This window comes from Cervus elaphus, chromosome 8, assembly GCF_910594005.1.
Source record: "Cervus elaphus chromosome 8, mCerEla1.1, whole genome shotgun sequence".
Taxonomy (NCBI): domain Eukaryota; kingdom Metazoa; phylum Chordata; class Mammalia; order Artiodactyla; family Cervidae; genus Cervus; species Cervus elaphus.
In genome coordinates, this window is record NC_057822.1 from 13,333,849 (window position 1) to 13,351,341 (window position 17,493).

Consider the following 17,493-nt stretch of genomic DNA (forward strand, 5'->3'; position numbering starts at 1 on the left):
ATTTCAATATAGATACCAACAATTCCTTCCTCCCTTCCTTCCTCCCCTTCATTCTCTGGAGAAAGAACGATATATTAATTTCACTGTTTTGTACTTTACTATAAGGCTTCTGACCTGTATAAGCAGTATCTTCCTAATGTGTCCAATTGTGAAAAAAGGAACAATCTGAATCAATAAATTCTTAGCAAATTATAAAGAACATTTTTTTAATTAACAACAGATATAGTGCCTTTAAACACATACAACAACCAGAATTAAATTAATGAACCATTCCCTTATTAAAAGACCTTACGGTAACTTTAATAAAGAAAAATTATTTGTCATTAGCAGATCAATTAACTGTATATTAATGACATCTAGAGAGCAGAGCTCCCTAAAAACACCTGCTCTTTCTAATTTAAGCATTCCGCTTCCCAGGGTTATAAACAAGTTTATTTATGCTATTAACCTGAAAATACTTTCTTCACAGATAAAGAAGAAAGTTGTCGTTAACTCCAGTAAAACTTTTCACTTGGAAAAATTCCAAATTCATGGTATAAAGTTGTAGATAAACTAACCTCCAAACTATTTCTAAAAAGCACTGACATCAGTGAAGATACTTTCATTACTTTTGTCTGTATATTAGACTTATGTGCCTTTAAAAATTATTAGGTACCCAAAAGAATTGAAAGCATATATCGACAGAAACTTATACACGAATGTTACAAGCAGGACTGTTCCTAATAGCCAAAACGTAGAAACCCAAAGGTCTGTCAACTGATAAATGGATAAACAAAATATGGTATATATCTATTATATAACGGACTATTATTCAGCAGTAAAAAGGAATGAGGTACTGATCCATGCTACAAGACAGATGAACCTTTAAAACACTCTGCTGGCAGTCCAGTGGTTAAGGCTCTGCACTCCCAATGCAAGGGGCACAGGTTCAAACCTTGGTCAGGGAACTAAGATCCTGAGTGCCACACAGAGCAGCCACAGAAAAATTTAAGAAAAAAAAATCAATTAAAAATTACATTAAGTACTAAATTACGCTAAGCCAATCAGAAAGGACCACATATCGGATGACTCCATTTATTATCTGCAATGAGACAAATGCATAGACACAGAAAGTAGACTGGTGGGTGCTTAAGGCTAGAGTGACTGCTACTGGTACAGACTGTGAGGGATAATGAAAATGTTCTAAAACTGACTGTGGTGATGGCTGCACAACTCTGTGAATATACTAAAAACGACTGAATTGCACAGTTTAAATGGATGAATTATATACCAATAAAGCAATTATAAAAAATTGTTAGGGCCCCCAAATTCCACAAATCTAAAAGTTTTCCTAATGTGATTTTCAAAAACACTAAGATATTTTAACCATAAAAGAACACTTAACTGAACAAGAAAAAACACAACTTTGCATCTGCTGAATCTTCTGAAATTATTAATATAGCAACTGAAAAACAATTCTCAAAAAATATTACAGAAAAAAATATGAACATTCCTCTTCAACTTCAGGTTTTATCACCAATGCCATGTATACCCTTCAGCCTAAGTTCTTCAATCAAATTCCCAAATATTAAATTCACCCAACCTGTTGCCAATCACTGACCACCACTTCTCACAATATTCACAGTAGGGAGCAAAAAGGTAGAGGCATTCTACTAAGCTGAAACCACACTCCCATTTACAGCTCTTTACCTACATCTAGAAGATACAGAAAGTGAACGTGAAAATTAGGAAAGAAGGGGTCAGATATCCCTCAACAACAACAAAAACTCTTACCCTGGGAGGGAGGGAACATGGGTGTACCTATCGCTGATGCTTGTTGATGTATGACAGAAAACCACAAAATTTATTTCTGTAAAGCAAATATCCTTCAATTAAAAAAATAAAGTGGCAAAAAAAAAAAAAAACCTCTTACTCTATCCTCAGCACTTACTTTACTGGCATTGTCCTATGTTCCTCTATGAGTGTTAAGCCATTTCTCAAAAGTGAATAGATTCTAAGCAAGAGCTAGAATTTAAGTATTCTTTGCAAAATACTCAGGCTCAGCCTATATACAAAGTATTAAGCAAAATCTGTTGCCCAAGAGAAAATGGATACATGCACAAAAGATGTGTGTATCTTCTCCAAATACAGAGAGGTGCAATGAAAAACAGTATCATTATTATATCATTTCATGGTTTACAAAGCACTTCAACCACAACCAAACTGAAATCTGAAATACAGCTCTTCCTAAGTAACTATGTTTTTGTCTTACTAAGAATCTCCTGATTCATCCCATTTCCCTCTTTTCTTTGGCCACTAGAGCACTCAGAGCAAATTCTATAACCCACCACTCTGTTGTGTATTTCTAAATTCTACATTTACCTCCTTCATCTTCTTAACATAACCCTATTTTCCCACTGCTACATCTCATATACCTAGTCAAGTACAGATATAAGAGTTGGACCATAAAGAAGGCTGAGTGCCAACTAACTGATGCTTTCAAGATGGTGCTAGGGAAGACTCTTGAGAGGCTCCTGGACTGCAAGGAGATCAAACCAGTCAATCTTAAAGGAAATCAACCCTGAATATTCACTGGAAGGACTGGTGCTGAAAGTGAAGCTCCAATACTTTGGCCACCTGATTCGAAGAGCTGAATCACTGGAAAAGACCCTGATGCTGGGAAAGACTGAAGGCAGGAGAAGGGGACGACAGAGGATGAGATGGTCGGACGGCATCACTGGCTCAATGGACATGAGTCTGAGCAAACTCCAGGAGATAGTGAAGGACAGAGGCCTGGCCTGCTGCAGTCCGTGGGGTTACAAAGAGTCAGACACCACTAAGCAACTGAACAAAGTCTCATTACCACCTGTCGTATTTTTTCCCCAATTCCACAACAAAAACCTTCTGAAACAAAACAAAGATATAAACTTCTACAAGGTGCCACCTAGGAGGCACATACAATCAAGTACCACACGGCATTAGAGAAGGGAATCTGAAGGTATCTTCTTTTTTTTTTTTTCTTCCAATTTTATTTATTTATTTATTTTTGGTTCTGCTGGGTCTCTATTGCTGAGGGCTTTTCTCTAGTTGCAGCAAGCCGTGGCTACACTCTAGTTGCGATGCTAGCATCATCTTAGCGTCTCTTGTTGCCAAAGACGGGCTCTCGGGGGTGGGGGCTTTAGTAGTTGCGGCTAGCAGGCTTTAGAGCACAGGCTCAGTATTTGTGGGTGCTGGGGCTTAGCTGCTCGGCATTCGGGATCTTCCCGGATCAGGGATCGAACCCATGTCTCCTGCACTAGCAGGCGAATTGTTTACCACTGAGCCACCAGGGAAGCCCGAGAAGGGAATCTGAATGTATACTTTTTATACACTGGAATCTAATCCTTAACACTGGAAAATAATTCTTGAAGTTACAGTCAAAGAAAGCCCGCTGATGATCCTTTCGACTAAATATAAAATATTTTAAGTCTCTGTGAACTCCAAATACAATGAAAAAGGCTCCAAGAGTACAATGAAAGAGAAAACACTGAAAAATATGAAAGCAACTTTAACGCATGTTAACTAAGTGCCACTGGCCCAAATGCTGAGGCATCTAAGCCATCTACCCAGAAAGACAAGAGACACATGGTCTAACGAAGTCAAAGAGCAGGGACAACATAAAAGGATATGCAGGTAATGAGGAGACTTCCAGTATGAAAATACTTGGGCTCCCTCCCAATTTAACATAGTATTTATTAATTATATAGTGTAAGAATTAACTCATAGCCACTGGAGATTAATGGGGTAGATGTAAGGATACAACTAGAAAATGGCAATACCAAGTGAAAAAAAGAGTGGGGGGAGTTGGTACAGAGTCAACAAGAAGATTTATCCACTGAATTCTGCCTGGCTATCTAGAATTATCTCCCACAAGATTCAGCCACTGAATTCTCTTTGGCTGTCTAGAATTATCTCCCACGGCTGCCAATCTCCTGTGGGTGGATACTGACACATCCCAGTGCCAAAAGACTACTAACAAAAGCAAGAAAACTTGAGTTGTCCTCTAAATTTCCTTTCTCAAAAAGCAGAGCTTTCTACCTATCTCTGCCCCCTTAAAATCCAGTACAGAGGCCACAGTTCAATTGATCAACCTTAAAAATTTTTTCCCTATTTCATCACCCGCTTTATCTCACAACAGTTTACAGAGAAAACAGATTTCACAATGAGAGAATAAAACAATTACAAAAAGTCAAAGACTTGAGGCTGGGCTTTGAATGGTGAAACCTTTAATACTATTCAGGAAAGAAAGATCTAGTTATAAAACTTGTTATTAAAATAAGTATGCAAATTTTTGTAGTCAACATTTTTAAATAGTATTATTTACTTAGTGAGATGTGTTTTCATGGGATTTTTTTGTTTTGTTGGCAGTGCCCAGGCAGCTTGCAGAATCTTAGTTTCCCAAGCAAGAACTGAACCTTGACCCCTGACACTGAAAGTGCCAAGTCCTAACCACTGGACCATCAGGGAATCCTCTTTAGTATTTTATAATATCTTGATCCATATCCACTGTCTTGTTTACTATGAGTAAATTTTACAGGTCAAAAAAGAAAAAAAAAATTCACAGTACTTCTTTCCCTCACTCCCCTCCCAAAGACCTCAATCAGACCCAAAAATGAGGGCTCTGAAGTTTCTAACTATACCAAATACAATAATATTATGTATTAAAACAAGGGATACTCGGGACTTCCCTGGTGGTCCAGTGGTTAAGAATCTGCCCTTCAATGCGGGGAAGGCGAGTTTGATACCAGTTCGGTGAACTGCGATCCCACATACTGTAGGGCAACTGAGCCCATGCACCACAAGGAAGATCCAGTGCAGCCAAAATTAAAAAATCAGAAATAAATGTCAAAAAAACAAGTGATATTTACTGTTTATATTCTTAAGGTAAAAGAGAAATACAGAAAAAACATAAAGAGTTTGCACACTACAACTTTTTAAAATAAACATATAAACAAATCTGAATACCATTCCTCACCTCAAAATATTATAGTTCCTAAATTTAATTTTAAATATCTCAGCTTGCAAGATTTTTAAAGTACTCCATATTAACTTAACACAAGTTCTCAAGCTGTAAGTTTTTAAACTTTTATTTAAAGGGGCGTCATGCAAATAATCAAGTTTCAGTTAGAAAACAAAACTTAAAATATTTTTTTGAAAAGTCACATGTATTCAGACACAAGTTAAAGAGGGCATTATTAAAAGATGGAATTCAGGGGAATTCCCTGGCGGTCCAGTGGTTAGGACTGTGTGGTTCCACTGCAGGGGAGAGGTTTGATCCCTGGTCAGGGAACCAAGATCCCACATGCCAAGTGGCATGGCCAAAAAAAAAAAGAAAAAAAAGATGGAACCCAGACACTAAGAGAATTTCTACATAAGGCAAAAAAATCCTAATTTCAAAGGTTAAAAAAAAATTAAGTATAAAAAAGTGACTGCTCATAAATGGGAGTAATAATAAGAGAAATGGATATAAAATAAAATAACTGGCCTAATACCTGGCACTTCCCTCCAATACTGCTGGCTGGCATCACAGCCTGTGATATTCTTTACTTCACCAGCTCACTGATGAAAGCATTCTGCCAATCTGATCTTAAAATTTGTTCCGTTATGCAAAAAGTCTTAAAAAAAAAAGAAGAAGAAGGGGAAATAGGCCCACAAACAGTAATGACCCACTGGAATGGCAGAATGTGCTAGCAGCAGAATCACTTTATATTGAGTCACTCTGTCTCAACAGACTCCTACAATTTCTACATAGAATACACATATGTAAGTAGTTTAAAAAAAAAAAAGTACTTTAGCATTACCGATGGGGGTGGGGAGGGAAGCCAACATTATTTGTATTCATCTCCTTGTTATCAAATTTATCTCTGAAAATTCAAATAAATTATGGCCAAGTAATTCTTTGATCTTAGAATGTGTTGCTCTGGTTTGGTTTAGGTTCTAGGGCTAGAAATATTCCCAGGGAGGCAGAAATACAGAAAGAGCATGGGCATTAGGATCACAAACACCTGATTTCAAAACCAGAGTCTACCTGGGAACTAAGCTTCAGTTTCTCACTTCTCAATAAAGGATTTTACCTCCTTCATAAGATTGTTCTGAGGATTAAATATAGGAAATACTTTAGTCCAGTGCCTAAAACATAAGATTCTCAACTTCTTTTGCAGTTCCACCTGACAGATCAGACATGAGGGCAGCAATTCTTTGCAACAGAGCTACGCCCCAACTCTTAAATTATATTACACTCATCACTGCTTCTTGTCCAAGTGGTCACTATCTACTGCCATGTATTTCTAGCAGAACAGCTAAGCTCTGAAACTCACTGCTTTACTTTATGGTCTTCCCTCACTCAGTCAACACCAAAACCACCAAGTTACAATAACTCTAATGACTACAGGAGAGGTAATATGTGGGTGGTCCACACTGCAACACAGCAACTACCTAATGCAGTTTCCGAATGCTGCTCATCATACCATGTACCCAGACCAACAGAAATGCGGGTGATAAATGCCAAGTCCAAGTTGAGTCATTGGTTTAGGCCCCCCTAGGTGTGGAACAGGTTTTGCCATTTAACATTAACACCGATTTGCTAACTGACCTGGATAAAACTGGTCAGAAAGTCAGATGTGATTCCATACGATAGGGCTCAGCCCTAGAGTCCAGAGTATGTCTTCACAGCACAGCACAACTAGAGTTTCTCCCTCCCCTCCACAGCCAGATTTTAGATCTTGAAGCTCTGCCAAGGGCTGACCCAGAGTTTGACTTGCCCACCTAGCAAAGTACAAAACAAGCACCTTAATTCTTCTTTGAGATTTTATCCATCAGTCCATCGTTAGGAAAGCCAACACAGGATTTTACAGATCTATAATATAAATTATAATATATACTTTAAAAACCAATGGTCATGATTTTTAAATAATGTTTAACCAAACAAGGCAAAAATTACAGGCATTCCACCTTTGCTCCCTAGACAGATACCATCCAAATTAACCACCTCCTACCTTGGTTTCACCCTACACACACAGCTACCTATAACTCAAATTCAACACGTGTTCTACGGAACTTAATTACCTTGTCCCCAAACCAGATTCCCCTCTATATTCCTTTTCCTCTATTACTCCATTTTCCCAGGGACCTAAACTTTCAAATTCAATCACCAAATTCTATGCATTTCTCAGTCTTATCCCATCTCTTCCACTGCTCACACCAGGGCTATCAGAGTACTAATCTAGTGTCAGCTCTTATCCACTCCAATCTCTTACTGCCAACTCAACCTTCCCAAAACACTACTGTATAAAAACCACTCCATACACACTAAAAACCCTGCTGCCTAGTGAATTAAACCTTAGCCTGGCACTCAAGGTCCTTATCTTTGTGACAATGTCCTTTTTCCCCCAGCTTTATTTTAAAGCCATAGGATTAGGAGTTCATGCATTCAATAACTTTCTTCTGAAACTCTACCATATGCCAAATTCTAGGATCTAGGAACTGGGATATTGAGATGGATAAAATTTGATCTCCACCTCCAAGATTTAAGCAAACAGGAAACAAAGTACCTTAAGTAATAGATACATAATAAAAAATGTACTAAGTGCCCAAGAAGAAGCCTCCTACACCTCATTTTTTTTCTTAGTATTGCTTACCTACACATAATAGATGTTAATGAAGTAGCACTGATACTGATAACTGTTCCACTAAACCAAAGACCTGCGAACAACATGCTCAGTAATTTGTTAACCAACAAGATTCCACCTCCTCATTTCTAGTATGGTAAACAACTGTGGTACACCGGCTGTCTGGAAAGGTCAAGGGGAAGCACAACTGAGTGCGCTCGTGCCTAATTTATTTCTGAAGAACAGAAGCAAGAGAGCCCGTCATGAAAGACATCAATTCTTTCTGCTAGTCAGTACTCAGACATTGGCAAAATAAAACTTTTGCAAATTCAACCTATACCCTGTTTCAAAGAATAACCAGATGAAAACATTCTAACCCTTTCATCACTATCAAGAAGTTAGGAAACAAGCATCAGGCTAAACTCTCTTCTCAGTAAAATATGCTGTGATTCCAGCTATAGTTTTGGTTAGTAAAAGCAAGCATGTTAAAATTCACCAAACAAAACAAGCATTTACAAGAGGACAAAAATGGTTAAAACCTAAAAGCTGCAACCACTCCTTTCTAACACAAAACATTAGATATATCAGTTCCATGTCAAATTTCACTTCAGCAGCTGATTTTTTTGTATCAACTTCCTTCTGCTTCCAACTATAATATTTTAAACACAAAAGTCACCAATAACCCAACAGGAACGGCTCTAAAATATGTATTTAGCCTATAAACAGCTCGAATAGATCTTAAAAGATTCTATGCTAAAATGAAAAAAGTATTCTTTGTTTAAAAAGTATACTCAGAAAAGGAACATGCACATTAGAACAAGTTTAAGTCTTTTTTTTTCTTTTTTAATGAATTGGTCATTTGCTCTTTAGCACCACCAGAACGATAGATAACTCAGTGACAACATAACAACAATCATCCTTTAAAACAAGTGACTGCTTAGTTTAGACCAAATGAAATCATTAGCAATTTAGGCTTTCTTAAAGACATTCACTGAAAGCAGACATCCTAAGTGGACAGTGATTATAAAAAGAGTTTCAAAACTGAAATAGTGAACTTTTTTTACCTGATGTTCTGCATGAATGTTATCCCCAGTAGGCCATCGATGTTTGCTATTATTATAGCCGCCTCCACCACTTCCTCCTCCCCCAAGCTGCTCACCATGCTGCCTCTGAAAGAAGTAGTCCACCATAGCGTCGTCCTGGGAACGGCCTGCAACTCCTATGGATCCTGGGACAGGGCTGGAGTGTGTCCCAGCTGCAAGAGCCTGATTTGCAGCTGGTTGTGGCTGCGCTTGCGACCCTGTTCCAGATGTCAAAACAACAGGCATGTTGGGATTAGCTGGTTCTTGAGGGTGATGTTTCAGGTGGGGGCTGAAAGAGTCCTGCCAAAGCACTGCTTTTCTCTTCAAGACACATGCAACGCTCATTCCACCAACACCTAAGGACAAACAGGTTACAAATGTTTACAATTTGCATTTCTTAAAACATAACTTGATATATGCACCAAGATAAAAATGGGAGCCCCCTGGCTTTTGCAATCTATCATCTAAAATAATTTCTACCAAGCAGCTAAATGTTTCATGACATATACACAATTTTCTAAATTGAAACCTCTATTTTGAAGTTGCCAAGAGTGTGTGTATGGAAATAACTGTAGTAGGTGACAGGCACTGACAAGAAATTGAGATCAGGACTCAATACGGCAACTTCAGGGAAACTTATGTTGGTACCAAAGGTTAACAGTATGGAATTAGACTTTAACAACTCCTCTATCTAACTTATTTACACCTTAAGCCAACTGTAGCAGATACTTTTTAAATGAATAAGAGTTTTACAAAATATCCCTTTACAGCTGGAGCAGACATATACTAATAAACCAAACAAAAATCCAAACCCCATATATAATTAGCAATGACTCAGTGTCGAAACTTGAAAAGATCCTTTAAAATGTCTGACGTATTCGAAAGATACTCTCTGAAAAAAACAATAAGGCCCCCTGACTAAGTAAGGACAGCAACAGAATGTTCTTAGCCTGAAACTTTTCAGCTGCTGCACATGGGAAAGATAAACTCTAAATTTTTACCAATAACTTACAATTATAACTATAATCACATCATCTTTCTACTAAAATTCTGACTCCTACAGAGACAAACTAAATTCACTCCCCTTGTGTAGAAAGTCTCACTGTAAAAAAAAAAAAAAGAAAGAAAGAAAAAAAAGAAATGCTTCAAAACAATAATAACTGTACGGCAAATATACTGCAGACATTTCCTAGTCACTCCTGTTTTACAGATAAAAACACTAACGTATAGAGGAAAAGTTATGTGATGTGCCCAAGGCCATTCAACGACTGAGCTGTAGAAAAGGGATTCAAATCCAAATCTGTACACATCCAAAACTAGCTCTTTCTATAAACCCCTTGCTACCACACCCCAGTAAACCAAACCAGGTACTATTGCTCTCGCTTGCATCTGCTATTCTTCTCTAGAAGGATCAACCAAAAACCTCCAAAATGTTACTATAAAACACCACTTTCAAGTTTTCTTAAAATCAAAATTTACATTTGTACAAAACATACAAGTTGTCAGCCTATAGGTGCTTTAAAAAAAAAGTGCTTCAAAATAATTATCAGTTAGCAACTAGAACACACCTGTCCACAGCCACTAGAATCTAATTTCAAGCTATCACCCTAACAGTCCATTACAAATGCCATATCTCCCTTTAGCCCTACTGTGACAATCCATAAACAGACTCACAAGATTTATAAGAAATCTTTTAAATTATTTCTCTTTATAGAATAAACATCCTGATAAAGAAGCATTTGCTTCTCACAACTAATTCATATTTTAAAAGACACCGGAATTTTTAATATTTTTCAAAGCCGAATTTGGAAATGCATAGTTTCAGTTAACAATTCCAATCCATCAGAACCTTAACTGGAGTAATCCAGCTTTCTAAACTGCAGTTTCTGCTTTCATCAACAGTCATGTTCACGCTTAAACACGAAAATCAGAAAGTCATAGTTTACCATCGGTACTAGCACAGTCCTAACCAGCCTAATGCCTTTCTCTTTGATTTTCAAAAGAACTCACTGCCCTCTCATTACCAACAGTAGCCAGTCCCATTCTATTCCACAAGGGACTATCAGTCTAATAGTCTGCGTTGTAGAGCTAACCAGGAGTCCCAAAACTAAAATTTTACCACTAAACTACAACTTCCCTGAGCCTGTTTCCTCATCTAGAAAATGGAAGAGATCCTTCCTTTATGACTCACAAATGCTTTTTAATCAAAATAATACATATAAAAGTTAGTAAATTTAAAGTCACATGCTGAGGCCCTGGGAATTCAGTCACCACCAGTTAAAGCAATAGAACTCCAGTCCCTAAGAGGATTCCTAAAATAGCAAATACAATCTTTTCTGAAATAAGATTTGCCATAACACTTATCTAACGAAGAACTTACATATGAAAAAGGTATTCACCATTGAAATACACCGACCACAACTTCATTCTCTAAAGGCAATGGTATGGAGGTAGCGGGAGAGTTCCTATGAAAATGTTCAAACAAAACAATTGGCTTTTGTAAAGCTATCTGTACGCCCTGAGACTTCCTGCTTTACCTAATGAGGCAAGGCAGTTTCTCAAACAAGAGAAAACCTGGCAGAAGGGACATTTTGAAAGTGAGCAAATACCTAAGCAATTAACAAGTGTCTTGGATAATTTTGAAGTATCTTGGAAACTATCAGCATAAAAATTAAGAAATCAGTCACTTAAATATTCAAAAACATTTAAATTGCTGATGCCTTTTAAAGAACTCTCAAACCCACTAAAAACTTATGTGAAGAACTTGAAATGTGACTTTTTTCTCCAAATGATACATTAAAAAAGTATTTGTAAGCAACTAAAAAAAGTTCTGAATTCTAGTTACTCTTCCATAGTTTTCAAACTGTTTTCACCAAAGTTGTTATTTTTCTTTAGTCTTGTTTTTAATATCACTAACAGGTTTTATTTCAAACAAAGGAACATGATCTAATCTATCCACCGCTCACCTTTTATTTACAAAATGCTTTGTGGTTTAAAAGGTGTTTATTTTTACCACACTGGGGAAAAAAAAAATTCTGTGGTCATAAATTTATTTTAAAGCAGTTCATCTAAACCCAAACTGAACTTCAAACACAACTTCAAAAAGCCGTGGCCTTGAACAAAACGAATCCATTTGGGGCTAAGGCAAAAGGAAAAGTTCAAAATCCAGTGTGTACTTCCCAAAAATCCAGATAAAGAATCAAGAGCCCCCAAGAGTGTTTTTTGTAAAGTTAAAACTAGCAATGGGTCAAAATGTTTATTTTGCTTATTAAAGCTGCATTGGGAGCCACCTCTGTTTCGGTGAGTCTTGATGTGTTTTTCATAAAACAAACAAAACGCTAAAACTACAAACCTACGGTTTCAGAAGTAACAGATTTTAAAAAATAGAACCCCCCCAAAAGCTTCATAAAACCCCATTCTTAATCGCTGGCAGAGTAGGAAGTGAACGAATTATTACAGACAACTAAGAACAGTGTTTTCTCAATTGGACAACGAAGAGTAACAACTTATCAAGTTATGGGAAGGATAAAACCTTTCCTGGTAATGTTGTGGGGGAGGGGGGCATATAGTGGTGGAGGGGAGTTACGCGAGCGTATTCCTCACTAGACGTGGGAGTGGTACTGACAAGTATTAACAAACGATTTATGTTTATCAAGAACGTCCGTGAGGACTAAAACTATCTAGTATCGTGTATCTGTTTATCTACTACAGATGCACGAACCTCTCTTTGAGTTAAGACAGACACGCACCAATACAGACAGGCTCAAAGAGGAAGAACCCACCAAAAACAAGCTCTCACGGAAACAAAAGGCCACAAGTACTCAGGAACCTAAAAAGCGATCTGAAACTTCCTGATCGCCTACTTCTCCACATTTAAGGCTCGCAAAGTTCCCCCATGGTGGATCTCGCCTGCAGACAAGGGCCACGGCTGCTTCTAAAGCGATTTATTGTTCCTCCTGCTTCGGCGCAGCCACGGAAGCTCAAGAAGTCGAAGAAATCCAGGGTGGTACAGAATTACACTTCATGGCCACACACAAGACTCTGGCTTCGTAAACCCATCAAAAAAGCAACCCGAATGGCAACATCAATCTTCAGGGGCCCCAAGGGGGCCAAGCAGAAATGTAGAGGCACATCTATGCCCAGGGCCCGGGCCTAAACCCCCGGCATTTTCCTCGCTTCGACCCCGCTCCCCACCCCCTCCCTCCTTTGATAACAATAGGGGCCTTGCTGCTGACTCCAAAACATGTACGAGGAACAGCGAGTGAGAAGCCTCAGCCAGGGCCCCGGCGGCTTTTCCAAAGCCCTTCTCACCCCCGCAACTGCTCTCAAACACCAATACAAAGGGACAATCTGCTCGCTGGGGGTCCGGAGCAGCGTTTGGGGCTAGCGGGGTGCGGATACTCACGGGCGGAGCGGTAGGATGAAGATGGATTTCAGCCCCCCGATCTTCTCTCTCCGGCGCTCTCGCTCCCCCTTACCTTTCACTCCGACAACATGGCGGCCCACTGGGGACTGGGCTGGCGCGGTGCATCATGGGATAGGCTCGGGCCCCGGCTCCGGCGGTGGCAGCTGCATGTGCGGAGAAGGCAGGCTGCTCTGGAACAGGTTGCCTGGTTGCCATGCCAACCCGGGGCCTGTGTGAACTTGGGAAACTCGCTGGCAACACAACCGCTGCGCGCGCGAGTTCCCTACCGCAAGACTGGCGTGCGTCGCCGCGGCGGACAGAAGGCGGAGTCCCGCGGGCAGGCACTGGAGCGCCCAGGGTGCACGGATCTTGGCCCAGCACCGCACGGATCTGGGCGCGCGGGGTCCAAGCAGTGACCTCAGCCGAGGCGCCATCCACCCCGGCGCTCTCCCAACTTCGCCTCCAGGGTTAATGGACGCTTACTCCAAGACTCTGGCCCGAGAGGTGCTGGGTTCAAACTCCGTTGCCGCAGCTTTCTGGCTCTGGCATTATTTAATCTTCCTGCCTACGTTGCCCCATTTGAAAAATTCAGAGGAAAATGAAAACTGCTACTTAACAGCATTGCCCTGAGGATTAGTGAATAATATGGTTTAGTAGTCCATTTAATAATGTGAAATGCTTAGTACAGTGCCTGAGACTGGTAAACAGGCCCGATAAAGAATTTGCGGGAGTTTGGGAAAGACCCTAATGCCAGGAAAGATTGAAAGCAAAAGGGGAAGAGGGCGGCAAAGGATGAGATGGTTGGACAGCATCATCCACTTAATGGGCCTCAATTTGAGCAAACTCTGGGAGATAGTGGACAGAGTGCTAGTGTGCTACAATCCATGGAGTCTCAAAGAGTCGAACTCAGCCACTGAACAGCAACAACAAGCGCAAGGGGAAAGTGCAGGACCCCTTGTTCAAAATCGTTAATAAATTTCAAGACCGACATAGCAGAGTATTAACATAAACCAAAGATGCAAAGCCGACTTTGTAAGCACTGATTCAGCGTTAGCCGATGTTGGTCTGTCCAGTTCGGAAAATAGAAATTTGAGCATTTGATGAAAGTGATTTTTCAAAATCAGTACTTGATAAAGGGTTAGTCATTCAGTGGTGTCTCACTCTTTGCAACCCCATACACTGTAACCCGCCAGGCTCTTTCCATGGGATTCTCCAGGCAAGAATACTGGAGTGGGCTGTGATTTCCTTCTCCAGGTATTTGATATATATTTATATCATATTTTCAATATATATTTTCTTCTCCAGGTATTTATATAGCTATTATAACTCAAACGAAACCCAAGATGAATCGAAAACATAGGCAAACCACAACTCTGTAAAAGATCAGAAGAGATTATAAGGGGAGAAAGCTTTTAAATAGAAAGGGAGAATGTTTATAATGAATCAAAATCAATAAATCTCTTTAGAAATTGAAAGAAATTTAAACGTCTATATAGTAAGAGTGCCACCATCAATGCAGAAATGAGAAAATAGCTTTAAAGTATAGTACTAGTGGTAGACAAATGGTTAATCTTCATGAAATTCTCTAATCAATTAAAAAAGAGAATTTTGAAAAAAAGAGAGCACAATCCAGACATGGAAAACAAACTTACAGCCTCCAAAGGGAACTGGGGAAGGGATAAATTAGGAGTTTGGGATTAACAGATAGATATTATTGTATATAAAACAGATAACCAACAAGGACCTACTGTATAGCACAGAGAACTACACTCAGTATTTTGTAATAACTTAGAGGGGGAAAGAATATAAAAAAGAATATATATATATATATATATATATATATAACTGAATCACTGTACTGCATATCTGAAAGTAACACAACATTGTAAATCAACTATACCTCAGTTTAGAAAATAAAGGAAAGACTTTCGGACTCTGTGGGAGAAGGCGAGGGTGGGATGTTTTGAGAGAACAGCATCGAAACATGTATATTATCAAGGGTGAAACAGATCACCAGCCCAGGTTGGATGCATGAGACAAGTGCTCGGGCCTGGTGCACTAGGAAGACCCAGAGGGATGGGGTGGGGAGGGAGGTGGGAGGGGGGATCGGGATGGCGAATACATGTAAATCCATGCCTGATTCATGTCAATGTATGGCAAAAACCACTACAATATTGTAAAGTAATTAGCCTCCAACTAATAAAAATAAATGGAAAAAAATAATTAAAAATTTTAAAAAAAGAAAAAAGAAAATAAAGAAAAGGAGTATGGGTTTCTTTGGGCGGTATTGACAAAAGTTTAAAATTAGACTGTAATGGTGGTTGCACAACTGTGAGAATACACTAAAAACCATTGAACTGTGTGTGCATTAAAAGATAAATTTTATAGTATATGAAATATATCTCAATAAAGCTATAAAAATGAGAATAATAAAAAGAAATGCAACTTTGAAATATAATATTTCATCTATTAAACTGGCAAAAATTTAAATAATCACTAAATCCTTTTTTGGCAGGTTTTGTGAGGACATCAGCACTCATATTGTTTATATTATTTAAGGAGATATTACTTTTAATGTTATTTGTATTTAAAAGAGTGAGAATTTTATTTCTGAAAAAGAAGATAAGACTTGGAAGTTAAAGATCAGAGCTCTGCTACTCCGCAGCTGTGTGACCTTGGATGTATTCCTGAGTGTCTGTGACCTCATTTGCAAAATAAGGGTTTCCATACTTTGGACAGCAAGGAGATCCAACCAGTCCATCCTAAAGGAAATCAGTCCTCAATATTCATTGGAAAGGCTGACGCTGAAACTTTGGCCACCTGATGCTCGGAGCTGATTCATTTGAAAAGACCCTGATGCTGGGAAAGAGTGAAAGCGGGAGAAGAGGACGACAGAGGATGAGATGGTTGGATGGCATCACCAACTCGATGGACATGAGTATGAGTAAATTCAGGGAGTTGGTGATGGACAGGGAGGCATGGTGTGCATGCCCATGGTGTCCATGGGGTCACAAAGAGTCAGACATGACTGAGCGACTGAACTGAACTGATACCCACAGGACAATTACAAGATTTAAATAAACTAATATATATAAAGTGCCTGACTAGAATTAGCATTCACTAAATGTAGCTGTTTTATTGTGGTTGTAGATTCATTTCTGAATCCCCAGAGAGCAACTTATCAAAGCACAGGGACGTTGTTCATTAAATATTTGTTAAAGGAATGAATTCAACAGCCATTTAGAGTGACAGCTCTCAAATCCAACAATCCTAAAAACTACTATGTTGTATTCAGAGATCCAGCTCTTTAGCCAGGCCAGAAGTTACTTAACTCTCTGAGCCTCTGTTTTTCTCCCATGGAACATAAGGTTAATATAACATCACTAAGTGTAATTTTTTTTTTAAGGGTAATAAAGCAGATAAAGCATTTAGCCCTATGGGGCCAGGACAGTGGAATGTGCTGAGTAGCCAAATTAGAAAAACATATAAGAGGAGAAAACTTAGGTGACATGAGAAAATTACAAAAATTTCCAGAACTTTACCAGGCTGTGTGTTCTGTGATTATATTCTGCTATCCATGATTAAATCAGTTTTAAGCTTTAGCTTTCATTACTCAGATTCCATTATCAGTTTGGCCACAGTCATGTGGAACCACGCCCCATGCAGGCCTCTCCTCCATCAAAAGCTATACTCCCAACAGAAAACCAACCATCCATCCCTGCTTTCCCTTATATAACCTGAGGTCCCAAAAATAACTCTGTCAGAACATCACTTGCAACAGACTCATAAGACATCTTATTATCAAATGCTTACCTATGTGCCATGCACTGCAAAACTTTTACATACAGTATTTCATTTAAAAGTCTCCACATACCTATGACATGGAGAACATTATTTCCATTTAAAAATGAGAAAACCAAGACTTGGAATGTTATGGAAACAAATTAGTATTTATCCAAGCAAGTTATCTAAGGTTATTTGCTGAGAGTTGTCTGGTCAGAAGGCTCTTGTTGTTGTTTAGTTGCTCAGTCGTGTCCAACTCTTTTGTGACCCCATGGACTGTAGCCCACCAGGCTCCTCTGTCCGTGGGATTTCCCAGGCAAGAATACTGGAGTGGGTTGCCATTTTCTTCTCCAGGGGATCTTCTCTATTCAGGGATTGAACCTGGGTCTCCTGCATTGCAGGCAGATTCTTTACCATCTGAGCCATCAGGGAAGCCCAGAAGCTTGTCTTAATCATTCCTAGATCTTGAAATCTTTACAATTCAGTCAATTAAACCCATGCATAACAGATAATGTAATTGTCAAAATTTTCAAAAACCAAAAATCTAATCAAACTGACCTGGTTGAGGATTAGGATTTGAGAAGTGTTTTGATCTAAT

At 38.9% G+C, this 17,493-nt stretch overlaps 1 protein-coding gene across 18 annotated transcripts in view; it reads right to left on the minus strand.

Annotated features, from left to right (window-relative positions):
* PUM1 (pumilio RNA binding family member 1) overlaps positions 1 to 13,237 on the minus strand; it is a 122,898-nt gene extending 109,661 nt beyond the window's left edge. For 17 of the 18 annotated variants that reach the window (XM_043909531.1, XM_043909530.1, XM_043909529.1 and 14 more), the window contains exons 1-2: positions 13,113 to 13,237; positions 8,690 to 9,063 (exon numbers count right to left, since the gene is read on the minus strand). In XM_043909531.1, the coding sequence (XP_043765466.1) occupies positions 8,690 to 9,052 (363 nt within the window). In that variant the 5' untranslated portion in view covers positions 9,053 to 9,063; positions 13,113 to 13,237. The remainder of the gene's footprint in view (positions 1 to 8,689; positions 9,064 to 13,112) is intronic. The other variant, XM_043909521.1, reaches the window with a different exon arrangement.
* Positions 13,238 to 17,493: the final 4,256 nt, after the last annotated feature.